Source organism: Lissotriton vulgaris, chromosome 6, assembly GCF_964263255.1.
Source record: "Lissotriton vulgaris chromosome 6, aLisVul1.2, whole genome shotgun sequence".
In the NCBI taxonomy this organism is placed as follows: domain Eukaryota; kingdom Metazoa; phylum Chordata; class Amphibia; order Caudata; family Salamandridae; genus Lissotriton; species Lissotriton vulgaris.
In genome coordinates this window covers 1853830624-1853849429 of record NC_141694.1, presented here as the reverse complement: position 1 = coordinate 1853849429, position 18806 = coordinate 1853830624, and the positions used below count along the sequence as shown (strand labels likewise).

The window sequence follows — 18806 nt, the reverse complement described above, 5'->3', positions numbered from 1 at the left end:
AGAAACCATGTAGATTTTCCCTTCGTCATCCATCCCTGATCTGTTTGGGTCCCTCCTAGTTCAGTCCACTTCTGGATTTCGTCTGGTGTGGCATGTGTCTGTATGTCAATTACATCATGGGCGGGATCCCTGACTGTCATGCAGTGTGATGGTGTCGGAACTATTGTCTTTGTCGAGTCAGTTGCATGCATTCGATTCTGAGCCGTTTGCTTAGCTGTTCGGTCTGCCAGGTCGTTACCCTGGGAGATCGTGTCGGTAACCTTTGTATGTGCTTTACACTTCATGATAGAGATTGCAGTAGGTAGATGTATTGCATCTAATAAACCTTGAATGAGAGGACCGTGTTGGATGTTGGCACCGTGAGAAGTTAAGTAACCTCTCTCTCGCCAGAGGACTCCAAAATCGTGAACGACTCCGAATGCATAACGTGAATCAGTGTATATGTTGACTCTCTTATTCTTGGCCTGAATACATGCTTGTGTCAGAGCGATGAGCTCTGCGGCTTGAGCTGACAGGGTGTCAATACAATTTGTTTCTATAACTTCGGTATCTGTAGTGACTGCGTAGGCTGCCACTAATTCTCCTGTACCTGTTCTCATACATGAACCATCCACATAAAGTGTCAGGTCCGGATCTGGTAATGGGACATCTGTCAAGTCCTGTCTGGGTTTTGTTGTAATAGTAATGACTTCAATGCAATCATGTGCCAATGGATCTACTCCGTTTAATGGCAACAATGTGGCGGGATTTAATGTGCTACAGCGTCTGATTTCTATGTGTGGTTGAAACAATGTCAATTCATAACCTGTCAGTCTTGCTATGGTCAAGTGTTGGGTCTGTGTGCGATTTAAAAGAACTTCCACGGAATGTGGAACTTGTACTGTCAATTGATGCCCTAATACTATGGCATCGCTCTGTCTGATTGCTAAAGCTGTCGCTGCAACTGATTTCAAACACGCAGGTAAAGCCTGAGCCACCGGATCTAATGTGCTAGAAAAGTAAGCACACGGTTTGTGTGAACCTGCTTGTTCCTGGGTGAGGACTGACAAGGCAGTACCTTCACGTTCTGTGACAAAAAGTGTAAAAGGTTTACTGTAACATGGTGTTGCTAAAACAGGTGCTTGGCATAAGGCTTTCTTTAAGTTGTCAAAAGCTTGTGTATGTTCCTGAGTCCAAGGGAGGACAGTCGATGTCGCTGCCTCCTGGGTTGTCAACTGGATGAGTGGCTTTGCTAGAAATGCATATTGGGGAATCCATTGTCTACAGTACGAGGTGAGGCCTATAAAAGCCCGCACCTCCTTTTGTGTCTTTGGTGGTGACATGTTTACAATTAACTGAATGCGATCAGGAGTGAGCTGTCTCCCCACTTTGGACAGCAAGTGACCCAGGTACACAACTTGCTGAACACAGAATTGCAGCTTCGAAGGGGACACCTTGTGCCCCTTGTCGGCCAGGAAATTCAGAACTGTCAGTGATGCATTTTCACATTCGGGTTCGCTCCGTGCGGTGATCAGCAGATCATTGACATACTGGAGTAGGGCAGTGTTAGCTGGCATGTGAATACTGTCGAGTTGTCTTTTCAGTGCTTGACTATAGATGCTGGGGCTTTCTGTGAATCCTTGAGGTGCGCGTGCAAATTTGAAAGATCGTCCATTTAAACTGAATCCGAACAAGTATTGGCTTTCTGGATCAATTGGGACACTGAAGAAGGCGTTCTTGAGGTCAATTACAGTAAAGAACGTCGCTTCTGAATCAATAGCTGTCAGTAATGAAGAGATATCTGGGACCACAGGATACTGTGGTACAATGCATTTATTCAATTCGCGCAGATCAATAACTAATCGATAAACAGGTGGTGCATTTGGATCAGTACGTTTAAGAACTGGTATGATAGGAGAATTACATACATTGGAGTCGGTTTCCACAACCACTCCTTGTGCAATGAGCTCGTCAATAATTCTCAGTAAAGCCACTACAGCATCTGGAGGTAACCTATATTGTCGAATTCGTGGTAGTACCACTCCTGCTTTGAGTGTGACTCGATATGGTGTAATGTGCATACACCCTACATCAGTGGGGCCTTGTGCCCACAAGTGTGCAGGTACATTCTGTAACCGGGGATCCATATCTCTTAATACATAATGACCTTTAAAATCTCGCAAAAATAAGCGTACTCCTTCCGGAGAACAGCATATTATAGCTCCTAGAGCTTTTAGTGTCTTTATTCCTAATAAGTTTTCTGGGCATGATTTTGTGAGTAATAAATCTGTAGTCCGTGTCAGAGGACCAACTGCAAGGGGGAGTGGCTGTGATACTTCATTAATAATAGGTTTTCCTGAAAATCCAAGGGAAACATTCTGTGAGCCTGAGAGGGGTGCCCCTGGAACCTCATTGTGACTGATTGTGGTCCTGCTTGCCCCTGTATCAATCAAAAACTTTCTGTCTTTTCCTAGCACCTGACTGTGTACATAAGGACCCTCTTGATCTACGGGAACTTCAATAAGGGGCAAGCCAAATTCCCTCTCTAGGCTGTTTCATGTGTATCGTTGATAATCAGGGTAGTCGTTCTGTGCGTATTGGTACATCTGTTGTGTTGTGTTCTGTGTTGCAGTTATAGGCTGTTGCTGTGGGACTGCCACAGTTTGTGATGAAGCTGGCATAGGCGGAATATGTTGTATATTCTGTGGTACTTGTTGCTGGACCTGATCTTGTCTAGGTACGCGCGGTCTCTCCTTGGTCTTACCCGTGGAGATATTGTGTTTCAGAACGGCACAATCGTTTACATAATGACCTGGCTGTTTGCAGTAGTTACATGTCCCTTTAACAGGAGCTGTCGTATTACTAGGCTGGGTCCCACCCTTTTTATGTCCTTCGGCGGGAACTGACTGGGCAACTAACATTTTCATTTTCGTGTCTTTCATGCGTCTTTGTTCATGTTCTTGTTCTTCTCTAATTCTATTCTGGTGGTACTGTAACATTTGTAACATTTGTGAAGGGGTGTTAGCTTGCCAAGTACTTTCGACTTTCAATACTCTATTCTTAACCTGGGGCAGTGAATTCTCGACTAATTTCGTTACAAAAAGATGTGGATATGACTCGCTACTTGCTTTCAGACCGCTATTAATGCCAAAACATTTTTCAAATCTGGTATAGAAATCACTGGTATCTTCATCAGGTTTCTGTTTACAAGCTGAAATGGCACCCCAATCTTCCTTTTTAGTACTTAATAAACGTGGCAACACTTGTACTAACAATCCTGGTAATGCTTTAACTTTATCCCCGAGCCCTTGGCCCGGAATCCTAGTACTTTCTTCGTTTTCTAATGCAGCCCAATCAATCTTTGTGTCTCCCACCTCCCACTCTTTTTCTTTGAGTTTCTCGTATATACCGGGAGGCAGTAACACTTTCAATATTTTCATAATATCGGGATAAGTATAGTCACCCATTAGTATCATGTCTTTTATTTCACGGTGGAAACCTGCGGGATCTTTGTCATGACTAGGTACTAATTTTTTCATTTCCAATAGTTCTATTTTAGTTATGGGGGTGTACACAAACACACGTCTAAACGTATTGTCTGCATTCTGTACTGGGTGTACTTCTCGCAACGGATTCTGGCCGTCCATGTAATACATATTTCTTTCCATGACATGTGCTGAGTTGGTCTGTGGACATAGGAAGGCGCTATATCTGTGTCGGTGTTCTAGAATTGTTTTAATCAGATCGGTACCTAGACCTCTCCATTTGTTCATGAGTAGTTCTATTAATATATCAGGCAAGGGGCCTGGGTCAGAATGTTGGCTTCTATACAATAAGAGCAGGTGTTGTATCATGTATGTACCAGCTAAACGCTGTTCACTCGGTGTCAGGTTCAAGAACGTATGTGCTAACGCATCATCACCATATTTCTCAGAATTGTCAGCCCATTGCACGGCTGACCTGGCTAATTCTTGTTCATCCATAGAATCGAGTACATGGTACCCCATTCGTTCTCGAAGTCTGTTATCAGTAGCTTGAAATAAATGTTCAGGAGTTCTTGGATTGCACATGGCTTCTTGGAATATTCTTTTACTTTCTGGACGTACTGGCCGTATTGAATTATTGAAGGGTCTTCCCTTACCTACATATGCTATCGTTTCTCTGACTGATAATTGTGTCTGCTCTGGGGTCTGCTCATGCTCATCCTCCTCCTCTGAGGATTCAACTTTGTCTGAATCTATTTCCGGTGGTGGCTGTCTTTTCTCATGCATCTTTTTTATTGCATTTCTTATTCTTCTGTACATATTTTCTACACAGGCCTCTTTATCGTGATTCCCATCTGCGATATTCTGGCCCCACCGGTGGAGTGCTTTCACGTCTTCCGGGTTCATACCCGGCCTATCCACTTCCCTTATGAAACAGTTTATAAGAAACCGTAATATCTTGGCTTTCGTATCCACTTTCTGATAGGCCATGGCCTCCTTAATACTTTCAGGCCCTATTCCTGTCTGTACGAACTGATATATCCGATCTAGATGATCTACCATTCCAGGTAGGGTTAATAAGAAGTTCGTAACTCGTCGTAAACGTACTGATGCGAGCAACATTCTTTCGTCATTCTTTTTACCAGGCACTGGATCATATCTACAGTCTGCAAGACGATCTCCATGTAGTGTAATATCGCCTGTTCTAGGTGTACGTTGTTGTGCTAGGTCTCTATAGGTCAGCCGATGGGCCGATGGCGGGGTCTGGTAACCTGTCGCTCCTCCGGACGCGCCTCCTGAGGCGCCAGCTCCGAAGGGGTTCGTTGAGTGAAAAGCGGAGGGAGCAGGCCCAGGAATAGGTGGAAGGACAGCTGGAAGACCAGGAGGAACAGGAGGAGGAGTGGCTTGTCGGGGAGGAAGGAGCTGACCATCTTGATCGGCAGGAGGAGGTGTGCGTGGCGGTGCGGTATTTACATATGCGGGAGCCACATCATCTAGATAGGATGAAAGGAAAATGTCCTTTGCTGTTTTCTGGTGTATTTTAGTCGGGAGCAGTGGGGGTGGTAGTTCTTTTGGCACCTCCGGGGTGGCTTTAGGCAAACCCTCAGTCAAGAGGGGGTACATGCCGTTCATGAGTGTGTTTCGCTGCCTGTCTACCTGTTCTGAATTTACTCGGGTACCTTCCTCAATTAATACGTTTTCCTGGGCTTTCTCTGGATCCTCCCTCCTTTTCTCTTCTTTTCTAAGTGCTTTTTCTGTACGCCTATGTGATTCTTTACGCCATAATTCAATGGCATCCTTCTGTGACTGTCTGGCTTTCTTTTTCCACAATGCTTCCTCTACCCTCATGATGCAATCTGCATCCCATGTCCCAGCAGCAGGCCATCTCTGATTCTCAGATAATTCTTTAGTGTAGTCCACCCATAAGTCGAGGAATAAAACGGCATCTAGGCCATGTTTGTGGTACATAAAGTACCCTGGAGTGTCCCTAGGTGGGATGGGAACAGCTTCTTCTAATACCCCTTTTCTAGTTTTTATCTGCCTCAATTTGGAGAACAACGGCATCTTGAAATCTGGCTACTTGGTTCTTACTCAGATATGAACACACTGAACACAATAATCACAATAATTACGATCGAACAATCACTCATACCACGACATTTTGAGACACATTAAAACATTTTAACATGAATGATGACAATTAGAAGGTAACTTGCTAACTGCATAATACTAGATACACTGCTCAACAGTGCAGACTGGATATACTGCTAAACAGTACAGATACACTGTCTAAAACAGTGCAGACCAGGTCTGTGTACCCACACCTGTCTTGACCGGCACAAACTAATGCGCACGTCTATATGCGTCCCCAGCAACGGTACTCACCGGGAAGCACGGAAACGGAAGGCCTCGGAAACCCTGGACTGGATTCGGACTGGATTCGGACTCGACTCGTGACGCTGATACTTCGGAACGTCGGAACCTGGTGAGTCTCCGTATACCTCGGATCTTGCTCTCTCAGCTAGGCTCTGATCGGGATCCTCCGCACTTCTCACCGCCTCGTCTGGGTGTCGCTCGCAGCCTCAGTCACCTCCGCTGGCCTGAGGGAGATACAGGAAATCCTGCGGGTACGCGTAGTTGTCCGTCTGGCTGTGGCAGGGGGCCAGGCCTGCAACGCACCACCGGCGCGTGAGATGGGGGAGGGGTCCCTATTCGGGCGCCAAATTGTCGTAAATAATTAATTTACCGGTGCTTAATTTCTATAATCAATAAGAATAACTCATAATAAATAAGAGGCAAAATCCGTGATATTTGAGGTTTCTCAAAAGGGTTTTATTCCTATAAAAGGAATTGGGTGGTTAGCATATTGGCTCGAGCCAAGGTGGCATACCATTCCGTCACCACATAGGTTCGGGAAGGGACAGACTGACAGAGTCAATTGGTAATATGCGAATATGCAAGTATGCGACAATACATAATTGACAGACATTCATATATATAGTCAATGCATTACAGTAAAGGCATATGTAGGAGGCGTAACAGCTGAGAAGAGAGATAAGAATACGTGTACGTAATACAAAAGGCGTTACAATAGGCGTGCATGAAGGCGTGGACAAGAACGTCATTGAACATGATGTCACAAATAGGTGGATCCATGAATGAATCCGGCAGTGTCAGCAAAATTACATGGCAGAGATGCGCGCGCAGCGGGATGACGTGTAATGTACGTGTAACTTGAGGGGTGAAGGGGGACTTGACATTTAGCCCTACAAGTGTAGACGGATGTCTGGATGTCAGATCAACCTAATCCCAAATCGTATCTAATATCTCATGTTTAAGGAACGGCATTATCTGGAGGGGAAAGGTCTCTCGGACAAGAGGCTATTTCTATACTGGTTATGAGTGCGTGTATGAGCGTCTGCGTGTCTACATGAGACGCGAGGGGAGCGAGGGGAGGGCATGGGCCTACCATGGAAACGGGGCCATGAATTACTTGCATAGAGACAGTGAGGCCTAACCCTCTGCCCTGCAGCTGGAAGGATGTTGACGTGAATCTACTAGACAGGAATGTATTTTCGAGGAGTGGAGCAGATAATTCGAAGGTTGAATGCAGTCTTGGCAGGCAACGGGCTGAGCCGAGCACCGTTAGCCGCGCCAGAAGTAAGGCAAGGGTCACTGGCACAGAGGCAGCCTGGGCTGAGGTTTTCGGAGTCAGAAGGCAGGAAAAACCTCGATGGCAGAATTCAGGCCTACTTCGCCAGAGCTGAAAAACGTGTAAGGTATACCACAAAAAGACGTTGGCATAGCATATTTAGGAACTGAATATCCAATCCGTTCATAGCGGATCGGAAAGAGAACATGTTAACGTTGGACGCAAATGTTTTTGTGCTTCATAGCTAGCACAGGAGGGAAGTTACATGCACTTCAAGCTAGTACATGGAGTCGTTGGGGTCTGAGATAGGGGACACAATCGATCATGAAATTTATATTACCTCACCTTCCAGACGAAGGTGTGCGGCCACCGGTGCTAGAACCTTGGTAAACACAGGGGGTGCTGACCGTAGTCTGAAAGGAAGGACTTTGAACTGGAAATCCTTGCCAGCCAGTAGAATTGGCACATGGAAATATGTGTCCTGGAGGTCGAGGGTGGCCTTGTGATCCCCCGCAGAAAAGAGTTGAAGGATTTCTTGAAGCGTTAACATCCAGAAGGATAACTTCTTTAAGTATTTGTTGAGGGAGCAAACATCGTCCGAGGTGTGAGCATCACAGGACTAATGAGAAGGCACTGGAGAAGGTGGTCCCAGACCTCAACGCAGAAAAGGAAGCATGAGGCACAGGTGTCAGTGGATTCAGATGGAGGAAAACAGCGATAATAATCGTCTAACATGTATTGTAGATTGTTTAGCAGAGCTAAAGGCATCTGTGCCATAGGTATCGCTTCAGGAGCTGGAGCTACAGTCTCCGGGGAAGGATTTTCATCCTGATCGTCCTCATGATATTTAATTAACTATTCTGAAGGGCTCCTGGCAAAACAAAATCTGTCATCCTCTTCGGACTCCTCATCATGGGGCACCATTCTCCCTTTTTTTCATTATCAGGAAAAATCTTGAATAAAATCCTGTTCCTGTTTTTAATTTAGGGAAGATTTTGATTGCTCCCTTTCGTATCATCAAATTTATTTGGGAAAAAAGCTCCTTGAGATGAGCTGGAGGTGGGCCTTTGGGTGGAGAATTTGGAGGAATCTTTATGAACTCTAGAACATTGCCTCTGGCCACAATGTCCAGGACCCATTTGTCTGATGTTATAGTGGACCAGTTCGAGTAAAATTGGGAGATTCTTACTCCAACTTTTAAAGGGGCAGGCGGTAGAAGAGGTGGCAGGTGGCGGTTGTCAATGTTTTTTAGATGAATCCAGTCTGCGGTAGGAGGGCTTCCTTTTATTCTGCGAATAGGAGGTATTTAGTTGTCCGTAAGACTTTTGTCGTTGAGGCTGGTATCGTTGGTTGCTTTGAAAGGACCGGTATGACCTTTGTTGGTTGTAGCCTCCTCGATTAGAAAAGGATCCACGTCCCTTAGCGCCCCGAAAGGGCGGCTTCCGAAATTGAAGAGTACCGAGAGATCTTGATGTCTGTATCTTTTTTAATGGTCTGAAGGGCCTCTTCCACATGTTGGTCAAATAGTGATTCCCCATCAAACGGTATGTCAATAATCTTTGCCTGAACCTCCTGGCGAAAAGATGTCGACTTTACCCAGCTTTGTCTTCGCAGTACTGCGGCACCCGCTAGTTGCCTAAATCCTGTAGATGCGACATCCACGGCTGAATCTATGATCTCAGCAGAGACATGCTCCCCTTCTTGTAGGATATTTAAAGCTTCAGATTTTGATGGGTCTGGCAACATGTCAATGTAGGGAGAGATGTTCGACCACAACTGTCTGTCGTATCGACCTAATATCGCCAGTGAATTAGCAGAACGGGTGGTAGTCGCTGCCATGGTGGAAACCTTTTTTCCAATAGCGTCCACTCGTCTGCCATCCCGATCCGGAGGAGCTGTGATCGCAGAGGAGGGGTTTCTAGCTCGTCGTTGTGCTGCTTGGCCAATAACAGAGTCAGCTTTCGGTTGACTTATGAGGCATGCAGGTGAGTTATCTGGCGCCTTATATTTTTTGTCGAGGCAAGACCGCAGGAATGGAAGCAGGAGCTGTCATGACCTTCAATCCCTCTTTCCAAATGCAGTCAATGATAGGGATAGTCCGTATCTGCTTCCTTGGCTGATCTTTAAAGTCGTATAGGAAGCACTCATCCTTCTTTGTTTCCATAGGCAGTAGGAACCATTGTGTTGCCCTTTCCATAAGGAGATGAAAGCCTCCAATATCAACTGGAGGAGAATCAATGGGAGCTGGAGTTGAAGGAGACAGAGTTTGTATCTGGTAATCGTCCAACGCCATAAGAAGTGATCTATCGTCCAATTCTCCTTCCTCCCTATCATCGTTGCAGCAGAAGGCCTGGACCCTTCTCAATCTGGGTTCAGGCCAAACCACAGCACCGAATCAGCCCTACTAGAAGTGACCAATAACATCAGGTTGACACTGGATAGTGGGGGGTCTATGATTCTGGTGCTGTTGGACTTGTCTGCTGCTTTCGATACAGTGTCTCACAAAGTGCTTCTCGACCGTCTATGGGATGTAGGGCTGGGAGGTGCAGCCCTGTCTTGGGTGGAAAGCTTCCTTTCCTGCCGCTCTCAAGAAGTCAGGCTGGGCTCCCATAAATCCACCTCCAGGGAGCTCACCAGGGGTGTGCCACAGGGCTCATGCCTTAGCCCCACATTATTTAATGTGTATGTGGCCCCCCTGGCCGACTTAGTGAGGCCATATGGGTTTACCCAGATATCCTACGCTGACGACACCCAGCTTCTGTTCCCCTTTAAAACTTTTACACCTGCTCTGCAAAAATCCTTTGCAGAAGGCATGAGGGCCGTGTCAAGATGGATGGCCGAGAATTGCCTACAATGCAACGTGGGCAAAACGGAAGTTTTACTGTTCGGGGAGGCGGCAACATTGTGGTCTGGGGAGTGGTGGCCCACAGAATTAGGACCAGTTCCTGTCCCAAAGCAGACTGTCAAAAACTTGGGGGTGTTATTCGATCAAGCCTTGACTTTTAAACATCATGTCAACCAAGTTGCTGGCACATGCTGTAGGTCCATTGGACTATTGAAAAGGGTGTTCCCCTACATACCTGATAGTCACAGGAAACCCTAGTCCAGGCACTGGTGATCAGTAGATTGGACTACTGCAATGGCCTTCTATTGTCAACTAATGAAGGCCAATTAAACAAATTGCAAGTAGTCCAAAATACGGCGGCGAGGTTAGTCCTTAATGTTCCTTCTAGAACTCCCTCCCGTCCTCTACTAGCCAAGCTCCACTGGTTGCCAGTGCGGCAACGCACAAAGTTTAAAATTCTGTGTACCATTCATAAATGCCTGACAGGAAAGGGCCTTAAATATCGGACTAAAGCTTTTCAACCCTATGTCCCAGGCCGATCCCTTCGATCGAGTAATCTCCACTTACTACAGGTCCCTAAAATAAAAAAATCTCGTCAGGGAGGTCGTGCTCTGTCATACACAGGACCCGCTCTCTGGAACTCCCTTCCCCTCAAACTCAAACTCATTACCAACCATCTATCCTTTCGTAAAACCCTCAAGACTCACCTTTTCACTAGTAATTAATTAATCAGTTCATGACTCACTACCTCTGTAAATGACTAGGCATGGTATAAATTTCCTTTATCCAGCACAAGCGCGGAGATACCCCTTCGGGGATTTATTCAGGCGCTATATAAGCACATAAAATAAATAAAATAAATAAATAAATGGGACTGATGAGAAGGCACTGGAGAAGGTGGTCTGGGAGACCTCAACACAGAAAAGGAAGCTTGAGGTACAGGTGTCGGTGGAATGGACTCAGCCGATTCAGATGGAGGAAAACGGCAATAATAATCCTCTAACTTGTATTGTAGATTTTTTAGCAGAGCTAGAGGCATCTGTGCAGTAGGTATCGCATAAGGAGCTAGAGCTACAGTCTCTGCTGAAGGGTTTTCATCCTGATCATCCTCATGATATTTAATGAACAATTCTGAAGGGCTCCTGGCAGTGCGAAATCTGTCATCCTCTTTGGACTCATCATCCTCCCCATAATCCAGTAATTGCTCAGGTAATCTAGAGGTACGTTAGTAGGGGAATTATGCAGTGGAGAGAGGGCCTCCAATGAAGAACCAAGTCTGTGCAGCAATGAAGATGCTTATGTTAATGGTAGCAACTGCACAGACGTCATAGACGGTGCAGAGGATGCCGTGGTCCTAGACGCTGACCAAACCTGCAACTCTGTGCAAGATGATAATTGGAGCGTCGACGAGGGGGCCTTCGATGGAGTCGTCGTCGATTGAGCTGGTGTCAATGAAGTAACGAGGCAGTCTTCGATGACGAGGTAGTCGTCGACGACGAGACAGTCTTCGTCGATGAGGCAGTCTTCGTCGATGAGGCAGTCTTCGTCGACGAGGTAGTCTTCGACGACAAGGCGGCCGTCGACGAGGCAATCGTCAACGAGATCTTTCTAACCTTGGTCGTCGACAGTAGATATAATTTCCTTCATCGACGTGATTGGCTTCACTGAGACGGAAACCAGCGTCAACGGATGATGAAGCCTGTGGTCTCGGCGACAAGAAGTTGCCAGTCGACGTCAAAGTCGCATTGACTGTGATTTTCGTCGACGATTTAGTCGTCGATGACGACAGGACTTTTCTCCGAGGTAAATCCTTCTCAGAAAGTACTTTTGAAGCCAGAGACTTTGCAATTTTTCTCGGGCGTAGTAGGCAGAGGCTTACTCTTAGAAGGTGGAGGAGCCTTTCTGAGGTGGAAGTCAATTCAGCACCTTTAGAGAGTGGCTGTTTTCTCGACACCTTAGCCCCTGGAGAAGATAGATCCTCCTCAGCAATCCTCTTCCTAGAGGACATAGTTGAGCCAGAGGCAACACTACCCACATCAGATTAGGGGGTGTCTTGATCCTTAATTTTCCTACATATTTTGCAGTCTCTCACATGGTGATCAGGGTATAGGCAATAAACGCACTTCTTGTGGGGATCCTCAGAAAACAGCTGGAGCTTCCCACAAGATTCCCACAAGATTCACAAGGTCTATAGAGAGATTTCTTTGAAGAAGACATCATGAAATGAAGAAATTCCTGAAGAATTAGAAGAGTACTGAGCAGAGCTCAGGGAGACTCCCTTCACACGACGTGCGGTAGAAAATCTGAGAGCCTGAGCTTCTGAGGAGAACATTCTGGAGGGTGCTGTTGCCTGATTGTCTGCAGTTCGGACTATATATAATGACATGGACAACTCATACATGTGGAAGTTTTTTTCCTTGTAGTTTATAACTACTTTACTTCCTGGTTCTAGGTTACCTATGTTATGGTTATTATGTGCATAATTATTGCTTTTTTATGTACCGTGAGACTCCCACTACGACGACGGGGAATGATTCAGGAATGTGAATCTATGAAAGATACCCCAATACTGGAGAAACTAAACTCTTCGAGCCCAGTCCGGAGCCAAAAGGATGACTGATCTTCTTCAGCACTCCGGGCAGAAGTGTTGTAGGCGGAAAGGCGTACAACAGAGCAAATCCACTCGCGACTAAAATATTCGCAGAGCGAGTGTCGCCTTGGAAATTTCAACGTGCAGAACTGATGACATTGAGCGTTCTCTTTGGTGGCGAATAGATCTAACCAAGGCTCTCCCCACTGCTGAAAGAGACCTTGCACCACCTCTGAGTGAAGACACTATTCGTGATCCATCAGATAACGGCGGCTGAGTTTGTCCGCCCTGGCGTTCAAAGAACCTGCCAGGTGTTGAGTCGTCAAGGAAATGCTGTGACATTCCAGTCATGTCCAGAGGCGCAGAGCCTCCTGGCATAGGGTCCACGACCCCATCTTGTTTGTTGCAATACCACATGGCGGTGGTGTTGTCCATGAACACATGCACTACCTTCCCCCTAACAGAGGGGAGGAATGCCTTCAGTGCAAGAAGGATCGCCCGAAGCTCCAGAAGGTTGAAATGGAGCAGGAACTCCGCCGGAGACCAGAGGCCTCTGATCTCCGCCTCTCCCATGTGGCCGCCCCATCCCTGGAGGGACGTATCCGTCTCCACTGTGTGCTACGTTTGGGGAAGGGAGAGGGATCTGCCGCTGACCCAATGCTGATTCATAAGCCACCACTGCAATTGTGGGAGGGGGGCTTATCCCTCACTCTGGATGGCTGGATACCCCCATCTGCAAGATGGCAGAGACAGAGGTGTTGTTCACCTCGCCTCCCCCACCTGAGGGGTGGAGTTGGCAAAGGTGGGCACACCTCCCTTCCAAGCTTGGTTTTCTTGCCGATTCTCCTGCCCGATGTGGGGGTCAGAACCGGTGGGGGCTAGTTGCTGGAAGCAGCAAAGGCCTGAGGTAGCTCACAAAGGCAGCAAGCCTTTGAAGCTTCCCTTCATGGACCCTGCCCATCCTGGGGGAGGAAGCTTGGCAACTCGTCCCAGGATGTGCATTGTTTCAGACCCCTGAGCCGGCTCTTGGCCAGGGGTACAGAAACATGTCTGGTGGTGGCAGCTGGTGAGCAGCCACTTAGCCAAGACCCTCGTGTTAGGATGTTTTCTGGGGGCATCTCTAAGATGCCCTCTGAGTGCATTTTTTCATTAAATCCTACACTGGTATCCGTGTGGGTTTAATGTGCTGAGAAGTCTGATACCAAACTTCCCAGTTTTCAGTAAAGCCATCATGGTGCTGTGGAGTTCGTAATGACAAGCTCCCAGCCCAAATACTCTTAATGGCAGTACTGCACTTACAAGGTCTAAGAATTGTCTTAAAAACTGTAGGGGTTCAGGGCTCATGCACCTGCACCCTCGCCACTGTTATAATGCATCCAGCTAGAGGGGTGGCTGACCTATGCCAGGGCAGGGGGTTGTAGGCATGGCACACAGGGATGTATATGTACCATGTCGACTCTTCACTTTGTTCTGCACCAAGACACACAGCCTGCAATGGCAGTCTGTGTGTATGTAAAGGTACAGGGCCTCTAAGGGTGGCACAAAAAGTTGTACAGCCCTTGGAGGTATTCCTTGGCTGCAGTGCCCTTGGCACTTATGGTACCATTTACAAGAGTCAGATATGTGGCCAAAGAGTGCCAATTGGGATTTGTCTTAATGCAGTTTTAGGGAAAGAGCATAGGACCTGGGTACCTGTTTTGAAGGAACCCAGGGCACACTCAGTCAAATACATCATCAGTTTGGCAAAAGATGGGGGCAACCATGCAAAAAGAGGGCACTTTCTTACATTGAGTGTGTGAGAGGACTTAGTCTGTCATGGGGGGAGCACTCTGTAGAAGTGACGAAAGATCATTGGGAGAGAAAGGTAGGAGTACAACCGAGAAGGCATCAATTACAATAGGGAGGAGTTAGGTGAGAGCATTTTGTACCACTGAGAGAGAGACATTTTATAGAGCACACTTACAATCTTCTTCTTGGGTGAGAGGAAGGCATGGCATTCCAGCGTCTCGTTGGTCTGGTTCTGAGCCACATACGCAAAGACTTTGTTCTGAACCTTATCTGTGGTGCAGTAGGAAATCCTGATAAGGAAGAAAAACAGAAATAGAAAAAAAGACAACAAACTTTAATGAAAGCTTCTCGTTTTCCGGTTTTACAGATTTTTATAGGTAAATGCACACAGAATCTAATTCCGGTCTGTATTTATTTATAAAAGCGGAAAAATACAGAAAATTGTGCTTCTTGTTAAAGACTCTTCTTGCTGTTTTCCATGAATTCCAGCCCAACTGCTAAGCGGATAGACACCATGGGAACTTAAAAACAGATGTAATGTAATGTATGTGTTCTTGTAAAGCACACTGCTGCCCTGAGGCGTCGTGGCGCTGTAGACCGCTGGGGAACCCGCCCTGGCTATCCCTGTGAGATGGTCCCTACTGGGTATTCTCAAGGTGAAACCAGGCATCCCCGGCGAATGTGGGGGGCCGTTGTAGAGATGAGGCAAGCTAATGCCCAGAGTTGCCAAGTGTGATCCCTGGTTAGAGTAGGCACCGAGGCGAGAATTATCGAGTCCGCTGACCCTGGTCCACGACCCTGCCGCGTCGGGAATTGAACCCTGGTCCCGGGCCGTTCTCTGCTTTCGGGTCTGCCGCCTCTAACCAGTGAGCCACACCACTCCACTGATGATGAAATTCCCTTAAGTACAGGTATATGTTAACATATATTTGTGTATAATGCTAATATTTACTTCTCTGTGTACTGTTTTGTAATATTTGGCTCCTTAATTTGCTGAAACCCGACAGGCATTTAAGTATAAGTTCATGTTTATCAGTTAAATAAATGTGGAAACATACCATGAGATGACCCATTCATTCTGAAACCATAAAATAAATATGGATAAATACCAATAAAATGGGCAAAAATAATTATGGATAAATGTAGAAGGAAATTTTAACAAAAGAAATACCATAAAACCTGGAGCCCTAACTTTAATTCAACTACTCCCCACAGCCGGCACTGAACTCCTAACGGATTACATCCATTGTTAATGTTGACTCCAAAGTCTTAAGGTTTTTAGAATTAAAAGTTCATTAGTAGCCAAAGGCACTGCCTGGCGTGCTCAAGGCATTCATTCAGATCCTGCACAAAATCCCAAGTCTGCCATTCTGACCTCAAATACAATGGTTTATGTTGCGTTGATGCGACTAAGGAAGTCATGTTTACTTGCAGAAAACATACTAGTGTAGAAGACAAAATGTCCACTATCTTCTCGCTCGACAACAACAGGGTCACACTAAAGTGTGCCCACTTCGAGGCCCAGAAAACCAATTACAGGGACAAAAAACTGCCACAAGGACTATGGATCTGTGGGACCAAATACACAACGACAAACCCCTACCCCAGATGGAGGGGTAAGAGAGAGATAGACAAGGAAGACAAGGAGAGAGAGAGGAAGAGAGAGAGAGAGAGAGAGAGAGAGAGAGAGGAAGAGAGAGAGAGAGAGAGAGAGAGAGAGAGAGAGAGAGAGAGAGAGAGAGAGAGAGAGAGAGAGAACGATGGAGAGAGGGAGAGAGAGAGAGAGACAGACAGACAGACAGACAGACAGACATACGGAAAGACTGTGTAAGGGATACAGAAAGAGATAGACAGAGAGAGAGAAAAAGAGAGAAAGGGAGAGAGAGAGACAGACAGAAAGACTGTGTAAGGGACACAGAAAGATAGACAGAGAAAAAGAGAGAAAGGGAGAGATGGAGACAGACAGAGATAGAGAAGGGAGAAACAGGGAGAGTGAGAGACAGGGAGAGACGTGTTCACTCTTGCTGATCTCCATGAGACTCGTTCCTACCCACCAGAGTCCTCGCCCAATGGGACTAATCACTCAAGGGAATGTAGTTCATTTTCCATGCATATTGTTCTTTAAAAAGGTGAATATGCCTGAGTGAGTCACTAAAATCCTGCACATCGATCAAGAATTTGCCCACAGGGCCAGCAGCACCTGGTGGACATAGAAGCCCCACTTTAAAGCCCATACAGGGTTAGGTCGCACCAGTTTTCATTACCAGCCCCCACCCCCCACAGACACACACACAGCCCCACTTTGTTTTATGCACAGCACCTCGTGCTAGAGATGCTCCTGCTACAGTAGGGATGTCCCGGGTAAAGCGCCGGCTGCTCCTTGGAGACAGGTCTAATCTACACCCAGCAGCTAGTCCAGGCCCAGGGGGGGTACCTCCTCCTACTGCCACTCAGGTCTCCCAGCAGAAGACTCTGCTGAACACAAACTGGAGATGACAACCAGGGGGCTGTTCTGCCCCTCGCTCGCCCGTCTATGCACAGTCTCTGCAATCTACAGGAGAGCTGCAGGCCTCAGCAGCCTATGCAGAGTCTGTACAATCTACACACCAGAGCTGCAGGCCTCAGTAGCCTATGCAGAGTCTGTACAATCTACACACCAGAGCTGCAGGCCTCAGTAGCCTATGCAGAGTCTGTACAATCTACACACCAGAGCTGCAGGCCTCAGTAGCCCATGCAAAGTCTGTACAATCTACACACGAGAGCTACAGGCCTCAGTAGGCAATGCAAAGTCTGTACAATCTACACACGAGAGCTGCAGGCCTCAGCAGCCTATGCAAAGTCTGTACAATCTACACACGAGAGCTACAGGCCTCAGTAGGCAATGCAAAGTCTGTACAATCTACACACGAGAGCTACAGGCCTCAGTAGGCAATGCAAAGTCTGTACAATCTACACACGAGAGCTGCAGGCCTCAGTAGCCTATGCAGAGTCTGTACAATCTACACACCAGAGCTGCAGGCCTCAGTAGCCTATGCAGAGTCTGTACAATCTACACACCAGAGCTGCAGGCCTCAGAAGCCTATGCAGAGTCTGTACAATCTACACACCAGAGCTGCAGGCCTCAGTAGCCTATGCAGAGTCTGTACAATCTACACACCAGAGCTACAGGCCTCAGTAGGCAATGCAAAGTCTGTACAATCTACACACGAGAGCTACAGGCCTCAGTAGGCAATGCAAAGTCTGTACAATCTACACACGAGAGCTGCAGGCCTCAGTAGCCTATGCAGAGTCTGTACAATCTACACACCAGAGCTGCAGGCCTCAGTAGCCTATGCAGAGTCTGTACAATCTACACACCAGAGCTGCAGGCCTCAGAAGCCTATGCAGAGTCTGTACAATCTACACACCAGAGCTGCAGGCCTCAGTAGCCTATGCAGAGTCTGTACAATCTACACACCAGAGCTGCAGGCCTCAGAAGCCTATGCAGAGTCTGTACAATCTACACACCAGAGCTGCAGGCCTCAGTAGCCCATGCAAAGTCTGTACAATCTACACACGAGAGCTGCAGGCCTCAGCAGCCTATGCAAAGTCTGTACAATCTACACACGAGAGCTACAGGCCTCAGTAGGCAATGCAAAGTCTGTACAATCTACACACGAGAGCTACAGGCCTCAGTAGGCAATGCAAAGTCTGTACAATCTACACACGAGAGCTGCAGGCCTCAGTAGCCTATGCAGAGTCTGTACAATCTACACACCAGAGCTGCAGGCCTCAGTAGCCTATGCAGAGTCTGTACAATCTACACACCAGAGCTGCAGGCCTCAGTAGCCTATGCAGAGTCTGTACAATCTACACACCAGAGCTGCAGGCCTCAGTAGCCTATGCAGAGTCTGTACAATCTACACACCAGAGCTGCAGGCCTCAGTAGCCTATGCAGAGTCTGTACAATCTACACACGAGAGCTGCAGGCCTCAGTAGCCCATGCAAAGTCTGTACAATCTACACACGAGAGCTGCAGGCCTCAGTAGCCCATGCAAAGTCTGTACAATCTACACACGAGAGCTGCAGGCCTCAGCAGCCCATGCAAAGTCTGTACAATCTACACACGAGAGCTGCAGGCCTCAGTAGGCAATGCAAAGTCTGTACAATCTACACACCAGAGCTGCAGGCCTCAGCAGCCTATGCAAAGTCTGTACAATCTACACACCAGAGCTGCAGGCCTCAGTAGCCTATGCAGAGTCTGTACAATCTACACACCAGAGCTGCAGGCCTCAGTAGCCTATGCAGAGTCTGTACAATCTACACACCAGAGCTGCAGGCCTCAGTAGCCTATGCAGAGTCTGTACAATCTACACACCAGAGCTGCAGGCCTCAGTAGCCTATGCAGAGTCTGTACAATCTACACACCAGAGCTGCAGGCCTCAGTAGCCCATGCAAAGTCTGTACAATCTACACACCAGAGCTGCA

At 47.1% G+C, this 18806-nt stretch overlaps 1 protein-coding gene across 2 annotated transcripts in view; it reads right to left on the bottom strand.

Moving 5' to 3' along the window:
• Window positions 1-18806, bottom strand: part of LOC147709654 (low density lipoprotein receptor adapter protein 1-like) — a 313839-nt gene that overhangs the window by 99464 nt on the left and 195569 nt on the right. For both annotated transcript variants that reach the window (XM_086928172.1, XM_086928173.1), the window contains exon 4: window positions 14515-14629. In XM_086928172.1, the coding sequence (XP_086784298.1) occupies window positions 14515-14629 (115 nt within the window). The remainder of the gene's footprint in view (window positions 1-14514; window positions 14630-18806) is intronic.